The 18,567-nt window shown below is 41.3% G+C and overlaps 2 protein-coding genes across 2 annotated transcripts; one reads left to right on the forward strand and one right to left on the reverse strand.

The window, feature by feature from the left end:
- Positions 1-102: 102 nt before the first annotated feature.
- LOC128448339 (fibronectin type III domain-containing protein 7) lies at positions 103-10,689 on the reverse strand. The gene is made up of 15 exons (XM_053430938.1): positions 10,482-10,689; positions 8,903-9,196; positions 8,720-8,735; positions 8,227-8,487; positions 6,914-7,174; positions 5,362-5,622; positions 4,797-5,060; positions 3,650-3,904; positions 3,309-3,566; positions 2,498-2,752; positions 1,714-1,968; positions 1,282-1,542; positions 972-1,001; positions 842-879; positions 103-640 (listed from the first exon to the last, which is right to left on the reverse strand). Exons 2-14 carry the CDS (start codon positions 8,954-8,956, stop codon positions 848-850), a joined length of 2,463 nt encoding a protein of 820 aa, XP_053286913.1. The 5' UTR covers positions 8,957-9,196; positions 10,482-10,689; the 3' UTR covers positions 103-640; positions 842-847.
- On the forward strand, positions 10,266-18,032 carry stxbp3 (syntaxin binding protein 3). The gene is made up of 19 exons (XM_053430939.1): positions 10,266-10,361; positions 11,441-11,490; positions 11,928-12,009; positions 12,099-12,175; positions 12,303-12,375; positions 12,487-12,587; positions 12,988-13,133; positions 13,422-13,515; positions 13,771-13,895; positions 14,028-14,126; positions 14,214-14,271; positions 14,361-14,426; positions 14,770-14,850; positions 15,092-15,227; positions 15,369-15,475; positions 15,623-15,721; positions 16,534-16,619; positions 17,010-17,155; positions 17,357-18,032. The coding sequence occupies exons 1-19, from the start codon at positions 10,316-10,318 to the stop codon at positions 17,458-17,460; spliced, it is 1,776 nt and encodes a 591-aa protein (XP_053286914.1). The 5' UTR covers positions 10,266-10,315; the 3' UTR covers positions 17,461-18,032.
- Positions 18,033-18,567: the final 535 nt, after the last annotated feature.

Here is an 18,567-nt window from a genome sequence, read left to right on the forward strand (position 1 = left end):
AATCCCATTAATAAACACTGTGACTGAATTCAGCTCTTGTTTCTCATTTCATCAAATTTATGTCCACGTGCAAAATAAACCACAAAACACACACTTGATGCTGGGAATTATTTTATTAGTAGAAACATGCATCAGGGTTAAACAACCACAGAGACACATGTTTGATTCATCCTGTCACCGGTCGTCAGGAGGTTTCTAACTTAGGGTTGTAGCTAAAATGTTTATTTCAATTTGGTCAATTCTCAAATTAATACTTCTTTAAAAAAGGGCCCCCAGTTTTATAGCAGATTCAAAATGTCAGTTGAGAAAATGTTACTGTTCAGTTAGATCATTTATTTGGGATAAAATCGACCTGTCACAGCTTCATCAGGACAGAATGCAAATTTAGTTTTGTTTCTTTGTGGATAAGTTTGTTTCTCTTTTGTCAACTTTCTTTCACCGCACACATTAAAGTGTACTTCTGTTGTTACATTCAGTTCATCATCACTTTGTATCTTGAAGAACAGATTATAAATGTTTATCTGGAAAAACAGTTGTTCTTCTATTTATTTTTCAGCCTGGCGCCATCAGGATGAGCGAGGATGACGCTGGAGGAAGAGGAGGAGGAAGAAGAAGAAGGTGAGATGTCTGCGTGTCGAGGCTGTAAAGACAAAACAACAAATATTGCTTCAAGTCTGCTGCAATGTTACATTATATATATTAGACAATATTTGACCTTTATTGTTTTTGTTTTTTAAGATGCTCAGAAAAATGTCAAGTATTAACTTCAGTCAACAACTGTTATCATTTCCTGCATGTTTCCATTTCTCATAAGAGGAAGAGTATTTTGATATGGACTCACCATGTGCTAGTCCACACTTCTCTTCCCTCTGTAAAGCACTGCACAGATTGAAGTGGTATTAGAAACAAAAAGCATAATATTGTGATGTAAACCTCAAAACAATTAAAGTTCAAAATATTAAAGTACTCACCTGTGCCGATGTTGTTGTCTGAGCAAGTTACTACAAGAGACAACAACAGCAAGTCAGAACAAATGTTTTATCCTTACTTCTATATTAATAATATTAAAGGTTCATTACTGTCAAATTCTCTTTACTGCTGTCATTATAAGTTTTAACTGTTATAATTGTTGTTATGTAATAATTGCCTATTAAGTCAATTAAACTAAAACTTTCCAGTTGTGTGTTGATGCTTGACATGAGATAAAAAAAAATCTTACTTAAAAACTTAAAAAGGTGCAAACGTGTGTCTCGTCACGTGACGTCACTGTGAGCCTCCTACCTGAGTAAATTCTCTGAGCGCAGAACAGCACTCTGCTGCCCCCTGGTGCGAGCGGAGCCACCACCACGTGGTACACGTCTCCACACTGGACGTTGCCAACATCACAGCTGCTCTCCCCGGGTGATGCAGAGCAGGTGTAGTTGTTGCTGCCTCCCACCATCTCGGCCTGGTGGCTGTGGCTGCTGCCTGAGCTGCGCCAGTACAAGCGCATGGAGTTCCCTGCCGTCCTGTAGAGCCTGACCCCTGATGGACAGCACGCACCTGTGGGACAGGGAGAGAGAGAGAGAGAGAGAGAGAGAGGAAGTCCCTGGTCTGTTGAGGCCTTGTTGTCTCAAACAGGATGTCAGTGAACACCTGACACGAATATCCTGTTTGAAATGATTTAAATCTGTGTGTCTCTGCTTCTCATTGGTCGAGAACCTCCTCACTCACTGGACGAGAAGCCCTGATAGGTGCACTTGGCCTGGCGCCCGCTGTGGCTGAACGCCTCCATGGTGACGGTGTAGTTGGTGCCGCAGGTGATGCATCCCATGAGGCAGTGCGGGTCCTGTGTGTGGCAGCGGGCGTGGCCTCGCGGCGAGGTCAGAGAGCTGATGAAGGACTGAGCCCCTTTGGCCTGAGACCAGGAGACGTTGGTCATGGCCTGGGTCACCTGGGCCACCGTCAGGTTCACCGGGCAGCACGGTTCTGTAACAGAAGAAGAAGAAGAGGAAGGTGGAGGATGATGATGATGAAGAGGGTGTAACTCTGTGTCTGAATCTGCTTCAGAACAAATATATGTATAAATCATAAAGAGTAACGAGAAGTGAGGCCATTTTACATAAGATACAAACAACTTTAAAGAAGGAGAGCAGAGAGAAATAAGAAAGTGATAAATATGAATATATGCTTTTTATTAATGATCTCATAGAACCTCATAACATCAGGAAACATCAACAGGGATGAAGATTAGTGTTATTATACATGTTGAGCTTAAACAAAGTCCTTTGTTTACACAAACACAGGGGGTACAAATATCCAAACACTATAAAAAGACTTCAAAGCACATTAATATCAATGTACAGATAATATCTTTGTATTTGGGGTCCCTCCTACTGGATGTGCATGGTCATAAACTGTTGACCACAGCACATAACATGTATTTTCTATTAATTCTCACATCAAACTGATCTGAGAATCCGTATTGTGCAGTAACTGTATAAATCAGACCTCTCACCTGTCTCCAGGGTTTCAGAGTAGCTGGGTAAACTCCGCCCTGCGACGCCGTGTGCGATGACACTGACTTCAAATGTGCAGCCACAGGGAAGGTCACCGAGGTCGCAGCTGCTTCCTGTGGTGGTGCAGGTGCGTGCTCCGTCGACTCCCACCGCGCTGACGGTGTAATTGACGGCTCTGTTGTTCGCTGTCCAGCTGACACCCACGCAGGAGGAGTTCTTCACGTTCAGCATCGTGTTCATGGGCATGCAGGGAGCTGGTGGGGGGGTGGGGGGGAAGGAGAGGAGGAGGAAAAGTAAATATGTTGTGCTTTGTATTGTCTTGTTATATAAGGTCTTAAACTATGTGTATTGTAATGTTTGTGATAAAACAAAGAAATTTACTGATTTACTGATTTTACGCACATTATATTATATTATATTATACTGCATTACATTGCATATTGCAATGTCTTGCATCTTGCATTTCACTTTTTACTTCACTTTTTATATCTTTTATCTATTACATATATTTTATTTAGATATGTTTATGTCTAAATAAATGTTACTTTGTATAAATATTAGAAAAAGGGAGTAAATAAGAAGTAAATAGTGAGTAAATATATATTGTTTCTTTTTATTGCTTTTCTTATGTGTGTTGTATTTATTGTGTTTTTATGTTTTTATGTTTCTATGTTCATTGTTTGCACCAATAACCAGAGCAAATTCCTTGTGGGTGTAAACCTACTTGGCAATAAATACTTTCTGATTCTGATTCTGATTCTGTAACTTATAGTTTAAATTGTAACTGGGAGTTTGCTGGACGTTCTCCACCTGTGTCTTTGGTGTGAGCTTTGCATCCACGGTTGCAGCCTCTGATGTCGTTGCAGGGGGTCACCACCACGCTGTAGGCCCGGTCACAGTGGAGGTCGGAGAGGGCGCACACCGGCGCCGTGTCGTTGCACAGGATGACCTCTGAACTGTCCGCGGCCCGGGTCTGGTACATCTCCGCCCCCCGAGAAGCCGTCCACATGATCTCCAGAGTGTCTGTGCTCACCGCAGAGATGGACACACCCTCTGGACAACAGGGCACTGAAGGACACAGGGGATTTGCAGGTAAACACACATGAAACATATGATGAAGATGAAGACATGTGATCTCTGCTGCTACTTACAGGTGGTGTAGTTGAATCTGTCTCCTGGAGGACTGGTGCCGGCCTGGTTGAAGGCGAGCACAGACACCAGGTAGGTGTAGCCACACTGGCAGTGGAAGGTGCAGTTGCTGCTGCTGGTGTTGCAGATCTCTTCCCCACCCTCGCCTCTCTTGATGAAGGCCATGTAGCCGTCAGCGTGAGGCACCGTGTTCCAGGTCAGAGAGCAGTTTCCGTCAGTCACCTCCTCCAGGGCCAGAGCCTCCGGTGGGCAGGGGACTGAGAGCACAGGACAGAACGGAGGTCAGTCTCCATCAGGGCTTTTACAGTTTCCTCTAAGTGTCTGTTTGTGTTTTTGTGTCTTTACTCAAGAAGATCTCAATGGTCTAGATTTGTATGTTTTATACTTGGCTTGTCTGCTGCTTCCTGAAGTGGGATCAATAAAGGTTTATCTTATCTTATCTTATCTTCAACATAAAAATAAGGATGTATGTTCACAGAATGTTTGTCATTTCTCCCTTTAATCACAAACTGTGGATTACTGGGACATTTCTACATTTAGTCTGATGCATGTGATCAAAATATCTATTATAGCTTTAATTAATTAATTAATTAATTAATTAATAGTCTGTTTGTTGGTTGGTTGGTTGGTTGGATTTTGAACAAGATTACACAAAAGCTTTTGGACATATTATTACAAAACTTAGTGGAAGGATTGTGGTACGGCTCAGGAAAGAAGTGATGACATTTTGGTTTGGGTCCTGGTGATTAACATTATAGTGAAGTTATGAAATGAAAGTTTCTTTTCAAATTTCAACAATTTGCCAGGGAACAAACCATGAATCTTGATGAAAAGATTCAGGTATATTAAAGGGAATTATATCTATGAATGTGTTCAATTTTGTGCAGCTTGATTGAACATAAAGGGACAGTTAGGCCCTTGTATTGTGATTAAACTTGGACTTGTTTTGTACACAGCTGCCTTCCTACTCAGTTGTGCCAGGAGTCCAAACAGACTAGATCTTAACACTAATATGACCTTTGTAGAAACTGAATCTATTTGTATTGTGTCTATTGTCTCTTGTCATCTCCCGACTGATCTGACTTCTGTGTTGTGCCAAAGTCCAAATCCAACTGTGTGGATCTGACTCAAAGTGACTCTGCTGCTCACAGGTGATGAAGACCTCGGGCTGGGACAGGGTTCTGGACCCGCCCTCGTTGGAGGCGGTGACCTGGATGGTGTGAACCTGTCCACAGCTCACTGGAGACAGGATGCAGGAGCTGGATGTGGAGTTACACGTGAGGTTCTGGTCGCTCGTCACCAGATACTCTACAGGTCCGTGGACCTCCGGACCGACCTCCCAGGACACAGAGAGCTCGGCCACACCGCTACCCATCCCCACGGAGATGTTGACAGCAGAGGGGGTGGGAGATCCTGTTGAAGGACATAAGACAGTGATGCTGTAAGAATACACAGGTTCACACACTGAGCCAGTTAAAACATGTAGATATGTCATACCACTGTGCATCTAGACACTAGTGCAATTGGTTTAAATACAATGTTAGTCATTGATAATTAATTTAATGATGAAAACTTCACATCTCTCCTTGAGGATAATATTGAAGTCATCATACAGCTGCGTAGCATATTTTCTTATGTCAGCTAATACACATGTTGGAGGTGTTCTTCCTCATTATAACAAACACTTATCAGTGAACTGTCAGTGCCTCCTCACGTGTTGTCTGGTTGATGTACAAGCTGCCGTCTCCCTTGCGGCCCTCGATGTCCCAGGCGTAAACCCTGGTGACGTAGAGCGAGCCGGCCTCCAGGTCCGAGATGGTCAGATTGGTGCTGGAGGTGTTGTACTTCATGCTGGTGCTTGAATTAAACTTGTACACGGACAGGGTGTACTGGGCGGCTTGAGCCACCGGAGCCCAGGACACAGTGATGCTGTCGTTGCTGAGGGAGGAGGCGGAGGGCTGAGGAGGAGGCAAAACTGTGGAGGAGAGGAGAGATTGACAAAGTTCACATTTGTGAGATGTCTTAGGAGATGAAGTCTGAGCTGCTATTTACAGGCCACGCGTGTTCCATTAAAGGCAGAATATGAGTACATACATATAGCCTGGTTATTGTACACAAATCCCTACAACCGTCAATAAGATCTGAATAAATTACATCCACCATCTGTTTAATAAAAATACCTTTAGATGTTTTTTGCCTTTAATTGGTGCTTAGTCCTTTGTTTTACGGTTTTATATCTTGTGACTGAAAAGCCTGTTTTTAGATCAAATAATTACTTATTTATCATACATCACCATTTCTTTTGTTAATATGTTTGTTATTTTATTTGTTTATTTTTTAATTATCTATGGAATTGTTTTGAATTTCTCTCTAAATGCTTATTTTTGTATTGTCATGATGCTTTTATATCTTATGTGAATCATGTAGAATAGCCCTGTTGTTGTGCAATACAAATTATTTCCCTTTTCCTTTATCATTTTAATGTGTAAGAATTTGAATCTATGATATAATAAAATTGAATCTGACACATTAAAGTTACATCTGTTCTGCAGATTATCTGGTCTTTCCTTTCAAGCTGTTTCTGCTTCTGTAACACGAAGTTGACGTCATTAAAGTTTTGTCTTTGTTTTTGCAAATAAAACCACTTGTTAATGGATAAGTGATTAATACTACAACTTAATTAGTATTAGGTTTTGAGACCAGGTGAAGAAGAACGTTTCGGAAAAAATTCCCAAGTGATTTTTTTGTGAAGGACAATCAAACAGTGAGCAAACAAATGGTGAAACTGTTGAAATCCTTCTTTACAGCTCACGAGGATCCGATGTTCCCCTGGAGGAGGCAGGGGGGGGGGGTGAGAGGTGACACCTTCGTGCTCGTGATGAGGTCATCTCTTTGTGTGTCTGTCTCACAGGGGTCAGGTGCAGTTACCACAGACCCTGAGGGTTGCTGGGGCATTTCTTCACTTAGACAAATCTGGATTTTTCACACACACCGAGAGTGTATGTGCCTGAGGATGATGCGAGTATCAATCACTCACAGTAATGGACATGCGGGGGGGGGGGGGGGGGGGACAATGGGAAGGATCAGTTGACGACTATGGGGGCACGAGGAGCGATCACAAAAGGGTCCGGTGTCGCTCAGTGAATGTCTGACTCGTTTCTTCACACAAATTCGCCCTGAGGTGATATTTAACTGAATTCATGTCTGAACTGTGGTTATTCAAGCAGTGGAAAGTAAAATTACAAAACTAAACATCCACATCACACCTGTCTTTGCAGTCACAGGCAGAGACGGCTGGCTGCTGCCTCCTGCGTTCACTGCCATGATGCTGAGCGTGTACTCGGTGTACGGAGTGAGGGACTGGATCTCGGCGGGGGGGGGGGACACCGTGTCCTCTCTGAAGAAGCCACTGGACGTCTCGACACGTACGACGTACTGAGTGGCGCCGGTGCTCGGGCTGAAGTCCACCATCAACGTCCTGCTGTCCTTCGGCTTCACTGTGTGGATGGGTTCCATCCTCTCAGGGGCTAAAAGGGAATAAAACAAAAAGGGTTTTCAAAATGTAGTAAGACACAGACACAACAGCACAATAGATATTAAAAAAATGTATATATTCTACTAGATGTCCGTCTGTCTGTCTGTCTGTCTATCTATCTATCTACCATCTATCTATCTATCCATCTATCTATATCTCTATCCATCTATCTATCTATCTATCTATCTATCTATCTATCTATCTATCTATTTATCTATCTGTCTATCTATCTATCTATTTATCTATCTGTCTATCTATCTATCTACCATCTATCTATCTATCCATCTATCTATATCTCTATCCATCTACCTATCTATCTATCTATCTATCTATCTATCTATCTATCTATCTATCTATCTATCTACCTATCTATCTATCTATCTATCTATTTATCTATCTGTCTATCTATCTATCTATTTATCTATCTATCTATCTATCTATCTGTCTATCTATCTGTCTGTCTGTCTGTCTGTCTGTCTGTCTGTCTGTCGGTCTATCTATCTATCTATCTATCTATCTATCTATCTATCTATCTATCTATCTATCTATCTATCTATCTATCCATCTATCTGTCTGTCTGTCTGTCTGTCGGTCTATCTATCTATCTATCTATCTATCTATCTATCTATCTATCCATCTATCCATCTATCTATCTATCCATCCATCCATCCATCCATCCATCCATCTATCCATCCATCCATCCATCCATCCATCTATCTATCTATCTATCTATCTATCTATCTATCTATCTATCTGTCTAGCTGTCTAGCTGTCTATCTATCTATCTGTCTATCTATCTATCTATCTATCTGTCTATCTATCTATCTATCTATCTATCTATCTATCTATCTATCTATCTATCTATCTGTCTAGCTGTCTAGCTGTCTATCTATCTATCTGTCTATCTATCTATCTATCTATCTGTCTATCTATCTATCTGTCTATCTATCTATCTATCTATCTGTCTATCTATCTATCTATCTATCTATCTATCTATCTATCTATCTATCTATCTATCTATCTATCAGCTGTGTCTCTTCTCACCTGTTGATGACTCGACTGATGCGTTGCCCAGTATTTGCTGATTTTGGTCCTGAGCCTGGAAAGTGAAGACATAGTTGACGTTTGGGGACAGAGAGTTGATGGAGCCCATCACAGTGTTTGGACCAAACGTGGAGAAAGCGATGATGCTGCTGGGTGAACTTTTGGTGGCGACCAGGATCTTGTACGAACTCGCTCCCGAGACCCGGGTCCATCTGAGAATCGCAGTCTTGGATGTTACTGAGAACACGGACAGCTGGACGCCTGAAGAGAGACATGAAAGAAATGGAAATTGTACTTATCAACCTCAAACTCTGAAAAATGTATGTGGTACTTTTACTTTTACTTGAGTACATTTCTGTCTATGTATTTGTAATTTTAAGTCAAATATATTTCCTCCACCACTGATAATACAGTTGTGAGATTGTTCTTCCTCATATATGACAGTGATAAGATATTTAAGAGTGGAATTAATGTTGAAAGAGCAAAACAGTACCTGATGCTGTCACAGCCTGCAAATACAGAAAAGAAAATAGATTTAATTATACAATCCAAGTTATTACGAACAAGTTAAAAACTTTCCATGTGATTCTTTAATTGCGTTGCCTTCTTCACTTCTCCTCACAAAATGTCAGTGTCTTTTCAATTTTAAATGAATAAATAAATAAAGTTTCATTACCTGTGAGCATATGCCTAACGAGACCAAAATGGTCAGCCACTTCATGACGCCCATTCTTCACGTCTGTATCTGGAAACACTTTCACCTTCTCAGGTCGTAGCTTCTCTTGGATTTTCTGTTTTGCTTCACTCTTTTCTGTTTGACCTTTTCTTGTCTAGGTGGACATACCCGCATCTGGCTCCTCCCACTGGTTGGAAATGTCCAATCGTAGAGGAGCAGAGAGATGTACCTTGGCGGTCAGGTGCAGGTTGAATAGCATGAGAAGGAACCACCTACAGCTATGGGCATGTTATTCTATATTCAAGGATGTAGTCAAAGAAAAAGAAGAGTGACATGAAGAGGGGGTCAGGAGTTCCCCTGGCTAGAGGCTTCAAAACACACCCTGTCACACTGATGTGTTCACAGGAATAATAGAAATAGAAGCTAATTCCTCCCAGGGAAGAAGGAACAGGGATATTTTACTGAAATCCAGAACATATAAGACAGAGCCTGAGGACAAACAGGGGGTAGTGATTTCACTTTAAAACACTTCTGCAAGTGCTGGATCATAACAAAACTGTAAAAAGTGTAACGTCAGACAGAAGAAGCAAAATGTGGTAAAGGTGGTAAAGATGCTTTAGTACACGGGGCACTGGTCACCTCTGTGGAACTAATAAAAACAGAAAAATACATAAAACCACACTATACAAGAACATTTGATATATGTTATATAATAAATCAGTCCAATATAAAGCTAGAATCACATAATTGAAGATAAATTACTATGAATATGAAAAGTTAGAAGATTGGAAATCAAAATCATGAGATGTGGACATAGCTCACAAAGTAAAAACACAAGCGGAACTTCTGAACATATATCTCAAGACAATGACTAAGTATAATTTATTTTTTACTTATGTGATATTTATACTTTTTCCTTATTTTATTGTTCACTTATTTCATGTTGACAGATGAGTGATTTTGTGTAACTCTTAACATCGTTAAATCGTAAAATTACCCAAGAAACTACTGAACTTTTTTTTTTTAAAGTAAAATCCAAAACTCTTAATAACTATCCAACCGTCAGATATTAAAAGTGAAAATACCTAATACACCTATTAGATTTATTTTTACAAAATTTACCTGTGTTTTTTTTGTGTTTGGTTAAATCATGGAGGACAAAAAACGTTATTTCATTTAGTTATTTTTTTGTCCATAAACTTTGAGTATATTAATGTATGTATTTTACTGATAATGCATTTATTGTTATTTTTGTACTAATTTATATTGTATTCATTAATTAATGTATGAACTTTTTTTCATTGTTTTATTCGGTTGTGAGTCAAAAAACTGCAACGCTCCATCGCACACTTGATGACGCGGATGACGTCAGAAGAGGAGGACACAGGGTACAGGAAGAGGAGGAAAAGAAAGATGGCGGCGGTTTCGGATCACGGGCTGAAGAAAACAGTTTGGAAAAGTAAGTTCACGTCTAACGAAAGACTTTGTGACGTTGAGGGGAAGCAGCGTTAAACATTGTGTTATTATAACGCTAAGGGTTTGAAAGTGAGTGCGTGTTATTTCATTGGACGTTTCTCACAGTGAACGTCAGCTTCAGATCTTGTTGTGTTTCACAACGGAAGTGTTACAAATGTGTGTGTGTGTACGTGAAGCGAAGTGATAACAACAGAATACACAATGAACACCGTCCTGTCGTGACACCGACACGTCCTCCTGTTGTGGCCCCGCTGTAGTCGCCCGGGGCCCCGCCTTGCACGTCTCCGTGTGTCGCTGACACACCGACACACACTGACACCAGGTTGTGTTGTTTCCGGTGGCGTTGGGGTGAAGTGAGGCTACTACAGCATAAACATGTAGAGAGCAACGATCTGTCAGCAGGGTCAACTCCTTTAACCTCCTGCGATGCGACGACATTTGGTTTGGTAGTCTTTTGTGTATGGCCCTCTGTTTCACTCTGTGTGTGTCTGTATTTGTCACTTCTGATCGGGGGGGGGGGGCGTTTGTGCGTGTGTTTGAATGTCCTTATTCTTTCAGTTTCAGTTCTTCAGACAGGCATATAGGCGAATTTCACACTGCCTCCTTAAAAGGTTAAAACCAGTGATCCCATCCACAAACACATCAGAAGAAGAAGAATCAATGATCACTGAGCTCGGACCTCGGTTTTCTAGCCTTGGTTCCGTCCATAGCTTCATGGCTCGGTTGTGACGGGGGGCTGTAGTGGAGTGTTTCTGGGTTTTATTAAAACACCATCATTTAGAACAGTAAATAGAAGAACACTTAAGAACACTGTATGTGTGGTGCGTGTGCGCGTGTGCGTGTGTGTGTGTGTGTGTGTGAGAAACCTGTTAGAAAGCACAAACGATGACAAAACAAAGTGCAGCTTGGGAAATGTAATGCTATCTAATAAAAGGCTGGGAACGTAATATATAATATGTGTTTTAAGAAGTGATTTTAAAAGATTGACTGAACACATGAATTTTTCCATCTCGGTTTGAGTCATGTTGTTTTTTCATGAGTCATGTTCTGTGTCTCTTACAGGAATAAAGGAAACGATTATAGCTGACAGCAGAAAGTCTGATATATGGAAGGTAAGACAGCCCTCACTTCCTAAATCAAAATGAAAGACGACCTCCACGCTCTAGATCCAACTACAATGGCACTCAGTAAAGGGCACACCGCCGCCAAAGGCCAAACAGTCTCCTTCAATTCAACCAAGCCGCACCGAATGCCACACGCTGATCAGAAATCAGTCCCTTCAAAATATGCCAGATTTAGTTTCCATCTAGATCTATGAATTATTCCCTGGGAAATGAGTGAAAATCTCTATGTTAAATAAAGTGGAACAAATTCCTGCATCTGAACCAAAAATGTAATACATAAACTTTTTGTGATTGATTCCAGTTGCGCACAGATTCCCGAAATGAGAATTGTAATGTCTGTATTTCTGCAAAGTTCCAGAACTTTGAATGTCTTGCTCCATAACCTTTCAGTTATAGTTCAGTGTAACCCTTTATCGTTTTCATAGATTTTGATTCTGGACCCTTTCACCACCAAGCTCCTCTCGTCATGCTGCAAAATGTCCGACCTGATGTCAGAAAAAATCACAAGTTAGTGAAACACTTTGTTTATTATTTAGTCGGTATGTGGATTTCCCCGTCACTGCTGTTAAACTAAATATCTTGTTTCAAATATATAGTTGTGGAGGACCTGTACAGAATCAGGGAGCCTGTTCCAGAAATGAAGGCCATCTACTTCATGCCACCCACTGCTAAGGTTTGATATTATAACCCTGTAATGGTCACTTTGCCTTTGGATTCCAGTTTTAATTTCTCTACATTGATTTCCTTTATGATGATGTTTCTTTCCTAGTTTCATTATACCTTCTCTTTCCTACTTCCAGTGTGTGGATGCCTTCATTGCGGACTTCAAAACCAAACCCAAGTATAAAGCAGCTTACGTTTATTTCACTGACTGTGAGTAACAAACAAATATCAACTCCTATCTACTATAGCAGCAACATAACTGAGAAAATGACACATAAACTGACTTCAGCTCAATGTTTGTGATGTTTCTGTGTCCGACAGACTGTCCTGATGACCTGTTCAACAATATGAAGCTTTACTGTGGAAAGTACATCCGAGTCTGTAAGGAAATCAACATTTCCTTCATGCCGCAAGAGGCACAAGTGAGTGGTGAACGCTTGTTTTCATCCTTTGTGTCTTTTTATGTATTTTGTTGTGGTAACTCCCCTTATTTGGATGCTTTATGCTTTGTCATTGAGAGAAGGATTTTTGCAGCGTTCTGTGTGAATCTTTGTGGGTGTTGGCTGCTTCAAGCTGTGATGTAATGATTTTGCTATGTTTTTATTATAGTGGCTCGAGAACAGCAACTAGTTCCAAATGTTTTTGAGATCTTTACAAAGTATAAAACAGTTCTTATTTATTTCTTCAAATATTTAGAGATTTAGATCAGAAGCCAGCAAAAATTTCACGAGATTGAAAAGTTCCACAGTCTGCTTTATTATTTGATTGTGTTTAGATTGTTTAAATAATGAATCGATAATAATAAGTAAACATTTTTTTCAGGTGTTCACATGTGATAATCCGGGAGCGTTCCAAAGCATCTACAGTCCCAACAGCCAGGACAAAAAGAAAACCCTGGAGACCATGGCTGACCAGCTCGTCTCTCTCTGTGCCACGTTGGACGAGTATCCAGGAATCAGATACAAGAAGTATGTCAGAGGAGATTTGGTTTCTCAGCTTAGAACACACCTCAGCCACTAAATCACAGCTCAGGAGAGAACCTTGTGACTGATATCAGGATGTGTTATCGTACTGTAATAGAGGCTCAGGCGAGGGCTCAGGTTGCACGTTACTAGATAAAGAATTGATCACATCAAATATCAAATGTGTTTTTACCTGATATGCTTGGCTTCCCCAGAAGGCAGAGTAACATTGCATCAGTTAAACCTATTTTAACCAATGACGAATAATGTAAAAACTGTTGATATCATTTCTAGAGACAGCAACATGGAGAATGCCAAGACTCTCGCAGAGCTGGTGGACAACAAGCTGGCCAGACACTACGAGCTGGACGACAACAGCAAGAAAAAGGTGAGACTCCTGCGGAGTCAGGAATGTTGGCAGTGTAAACAAGGTCTTAGACCAGGGAGTAAATGAGAAACCGGAGATACAGTGTTTTTTTCTCCCTCAGTGGTTTAACAGTTAAACCTTAAAGAAGTGTTGTCCTTCCTCAGATATTTAAAAGTGAAAATGTTGTTGCTTGGTGGCAACATTCTCACAGAAAGCAAGGAATAAGCATAACAATATAATTGATGTTTCTTGTTGTGTATTTTCCCCTATCACCAGGGAAAGACTCAGGCCCAGCTGCTGATAGTGGAAAGAGGTTTTGACCCCGTCAGCCCCATCCTACACGAGCTGACCTACCAGGCCATGGCCTACGACCTCATCAACGTCACCAACGACTCCTACAAGTGATACAAGCTTTTCTCCCTGGAATTCTCCATATTCACATGTGCAGAATATGCTCCTCTTGTCAGTCAATACGTCTTTCAGATTATAACATTTCTAGTTGAAACCAATTATCCGGTGGTTTTTGTGGCCAGGTTCAAGTCCAAAGATGGCTCGGAGAAGCAGGCCCTGCTGAATGAGGACGACATGCTCTGGGTGAAGCTGAGGCACAAGCACATCGCTGAGGTCTCCGAGTAAGTGTGAGCAGCATCTGATTGGTGGAGGTGTCCTGTTCCTTTCTTCCTCACGTCGACCCTGACCCTGTGTTTCTCTCACGATAGAAAAATCCCCAAGATGGTAAAGGAAATAGCTGCAAGCAAGAAACAGCCGGATGGGAAGGTACAGGTTTTTCTCGGTCTATTGGAACTCTGAGCTTCACACTTGACTTAAAATACCTGAACAGACATTTGATTAGATTTTCTCTCCAGATCTCAATTAGCAACTTGGCCCAGATGATGAAGAAGATGCCTGCGTTCCGTAAAAAGATGACTGAGGTATGAAGCATCACTCTACTTAAAAAGCATTTACTCTTACCTTAAAGTTATCTGTTCAGCTTGATTAGACTTCTAGGACTTGATTATTGGATGCAACAGGTTTAAGGACAAATATAATAAATTAAAGCTCATCACGTTGTGGTTGGGTGTGGAGTTGCAAAGCCCTGTTTTCATGTGTGTTTAACTAAAGCATGTTGTGGCAGCAAAACTAAATGGAAAGTCATAATCATAATTATATGATATATACCTTTTTATTATGGGAAATCCTTGAAACTCCAATAATAACATGTATACAAATTACAAGAGTCACACTGTCTCTCCCACATTGTTTTTGAATTCATAGCAAGCCGTTCACCTGCAGTTGGCCGAGGACTGTATGCAACAATACTCGAACAACGTGGAGAAACTCTGCAAAGCGGAACAGGTCTGTCCGTGCTCCTGTTTTTGTTTTGTTGGGGGGTAAAAAGTGCCAAACATTTTTGCCACTCAACCCTGATGGAGTGAGTCAGTGGGTGGACTGTTGTTTAGTGAGTGGGAGTTTGACATTTAACTCTAAATTGGCTCCTAAAATGTGTCTTAAAGGAAAAGAGTGGGATTGTGGTTACTGGTCATTCCCAGTATTCCCAGCCTTACTGAAAGATGAAACGTGTTTTGGCTCTGTGTAGGACCTCGCTGTGGGAGCGGACGTGGAAGGGGTGAAGGTGAAAGATCAAATGAGGACCCTGCTGCCGGTGCTGCTCCACCCGTACAGCACCCACGAGAAGGTCAGAGCCGTGCTGCTCTACATCTTCAGCCAAAATGGTACGACCTTCCTCTACCCTCAGCAGATTGCTCTCTTTTCGTCTGTAAAGTAGTCCCTTGCTTTGTAGTCGTACATTTTTATATATTATTAGACACTAAGACCCTGATTGTTTGATTGTTTGTTTGTTTGTGTGTAAACAGGAACGACAGAAGAGAACTTGAACAAACTCATCCAACACGTCAAGATCGAGGATGAACGAGAATTTATCCTGAACTGGAAAGAACTGGGAGTCCCCATCATCACATCGGTAAGTGGAACAGACGAGAAGAGAAACCGATCGTGGACGAGTTCTTTATCTTGCGTGTCATCCTGTTCTCGTTCTGTTCGTCTATTCAATTCTCTCGTCGGTCTCTGAATCCCGCTTATTGTTTGGCGTACGTATTTTTGTTTCCAGCCGAGTCTCTTCGCTCGCAGACCATCCAGGCGCGATCGTTCCCAGGATGAGACGTACAACCTCTCCAGATGGACCCCTGTCATAAAAGATGTGATGGAGGTCAGTGAGGGGGGATTATTTTACTATACAATTTATTCTTATATTCAGTCAGGTGTCAGCATGTCAAAACTAAGGCCTGACTTTAGGTATGAGAATAATTTAAACGGCATAACTTCAAGGTTTGGGTACATGTAGGAGGTGGTGATTTAAAGGATGCAGGGTGTAAAGGTAAAAGACGTCTTACATGATACACATGCAGCTCGCTCTAGGTCACTATGCTACCCCAGTCCCCCTGTGGGATTTGAGTGTTGACCCCTGGGGAGCGTCCCTTTGTTTCATCAACTCCCTCTACTGATTCCTAAGTGCCTATAGCGTTGAAGCATTATATGTTTTCTGTAAAAGAGGTGAATACAACAAGGTTTACTGTTCACTGCAGGGACCAGTTTCCTCCTGCAGCAGGAAACAGACTAGTCTTTGATGAGCGGGAGCCTAGAGGGAAAGTTTCTGAGACATCAGATTGTTTCTCTCCATGTTAAGTTGTTTGTTCACATACTACTGACGAACTACTGACGACAAAATCACACTTGTTTCCCTGCTATTTAGCTCTATTCACTGGAAATGTAAGGTTTTAAGTAGTGTTCACAAACTACAGGTTTTATGTTGGGGAAAAAGAAAAGGTCAAACTCAAGCAGAAGGAAAGTTTCAGGACCGTCAGATAAAAATCCAGGATTGAAACTTGTTTTTAAATTGCTGGTTAGAAAGAAAGATACCTCACAAAATGTCAAACTAAATCATAGCTCAAGCCGATTTTTGTCTCTGTGGGGATTAACTTCTGCAGATGATGGATAAGTTAATGGTCCTTCACTTTTCAGGATGCTGTGGAGAACAAGCTGGACACCAGAGAGTGGCCCCACCAGTCCGAGTCTCCTGCTGCCTGGAACGGCTCCGGAGCTGTCAGGTGGGTTGTGTATGAGTCATCGCACGAGAACTAGGTCAGTTAGTTTCTCTGCGAGAGATGCTCTGATCAGACTTTTTTATATTTGATCCCAATTACTTATGGATCAGGAAAGCCCTTTTCTCACTTTCATCTGACAAAACAATCCCGGGGACACATTTGACAGTCATAGTGCTATAATCTAGCGCCCTCTAGTGGTCATTTGTTCGACTGTATTCATCTCCTGTTTCGTGATGTGGTGTTTTTGGTGATAGTTTGCTGTTTCCAGGTCTATGTTCAGTATCCAGGGATAGTTCTCCCATTTTCTTTCTTGCCAGGATGCATATTTATGTTTTTTTGCCCCATAATTTGAACATTCAGCCGGCAGTTTTAATATTTCTAAATGCCCCTCAGCGCCCGTCAGCACAAAACCATCTCTCAGGAAGAGCGGCGGACTGGCTCCCGCCTCATCATCTTCATTATCGGGGGAATGAGCTTCTCAGAGATGCGTTCTGCCTACGAGGTCACCCAGTCCGTCAAATCCTGCGAGGTCATCATAGGTGAGTGTGTTCATTACATAGATTAGGTGTTAAACTGCCTCTTCCTGGACAATTAAGTATTTGTGTATTTTTTGAATTTGACACCTTGTGCTAAATTAGTTTGGCTGCTGGTTGGTTATGATTTTAGTGACACGTATTTTCTTAGTCTTTCCACATGAACACACTGATTGAGTCTAATATTTCTTTATCCTTTGATTCCAGGGTCCTCCCACATTTTGACCCCCACCGGTCTCCTGGAGGACATCAAGGCCCTGAGCAAACGCCCCGTGGAGACCTTCACAGTAGATGAACGGAGCAACGCCTGAGAAGTCTGCTCCCCCCCCCTCCCCTCATCTTCCTGCATTTCCTGTCTCTCTGCACACTGCACTCAAATCTACTTCCTGAATGGAAGGCTGAAGGGAATTTACCTTTATACTCATCTTTATGTTTCCATACTCGTTTAAAAACCACGTGCACATTAACAACAGGTGTGGAACAGATTCTCAATCGAAAACCTTTGGCCAGAAGGATATGGTCTGACTTTGAAACTCAGCCATGTGCACATTGGTCTTATTAAAATTGACTTTTTCTCTTCCTACCGAGAACTTTTGAAGATGGTCTAACTCGCCTCTCTGTGTTTTGCCTTTGTCCTTTAGTAAACCTGCCTGTAATGTTTCATGTTAAAGAGCAACTCTCAGAAACAGAATGATTTTGGAGGAGTGAAGCATGAAGCTGATGTAAATACTGTACGTAAGCACTGAGTTGTTGACCTTTGACCTTTTCAGTCGCTGCTGTTTATAAACACTTAATATAATTTTCAAGAGTGTCTTTAACATAGAATCTTTATGTTGTTGTTTTGAATGACTGACTAATAAAAGGATGAAGTTGTTCAAAACGAGTCAGAGTTTCAGTTAATCTTCTTTTTGCTCTGAGATGGAGTTAAAAATAATTTCTGTAGCTTTGCATGTTTCTATATTATAATGTTGAGTCGCTGCTCTGACTTCAGTGTTTTTATAGAATAGAATATGATGCATTTAAGTGTGTAAAGCATTAAAAAAACACATTGACACCTCTTTACAAATATGCAATCAGAGCTCATGCACGTTGTTGGTCTAAACTGGTGTGTGAGTTTATTTCCTTTCCCCCCCCCTGACTCCTTGAAGCTTTTCCGGCTAATTTCCATTTAAAAAAAGGGTTGTTGAATTCGGGTCTCAGGAATATGCTGTTTTTCAATGCTGCAGAACCAATAATGTTGCCTAAAGTTATAAATACATGAAGTAATAAAGAACTGAAGAACTAACGGCACTTTGCAAGAAGAAATATCTTTATGTTCTGACACGTCTCTGGTGAAGCTGTGATTAAAAATTGTCATCCCATATTAACAAAGGGAGAATTACAGAGAATTAAGAGTCAGGAATCAGTGTCAGGTAACA

The sequence above is a fragment of the Pleuronectes platessa genome, chromosome 9 (genome assembly GCF_947347685.1).
Source record: "Pleuronectes platessa chromosome 9, fPlePla1.1, whole genome shotgun sequence".
Classification (NCBI taxonomy): domain Eukaryota; kingdom Metazoa; phylum Chordata; class Actinopteri; order Pleuronectiformes; family Pleuronectidae; genus Pleuronectes; species Pleuronectes platessa.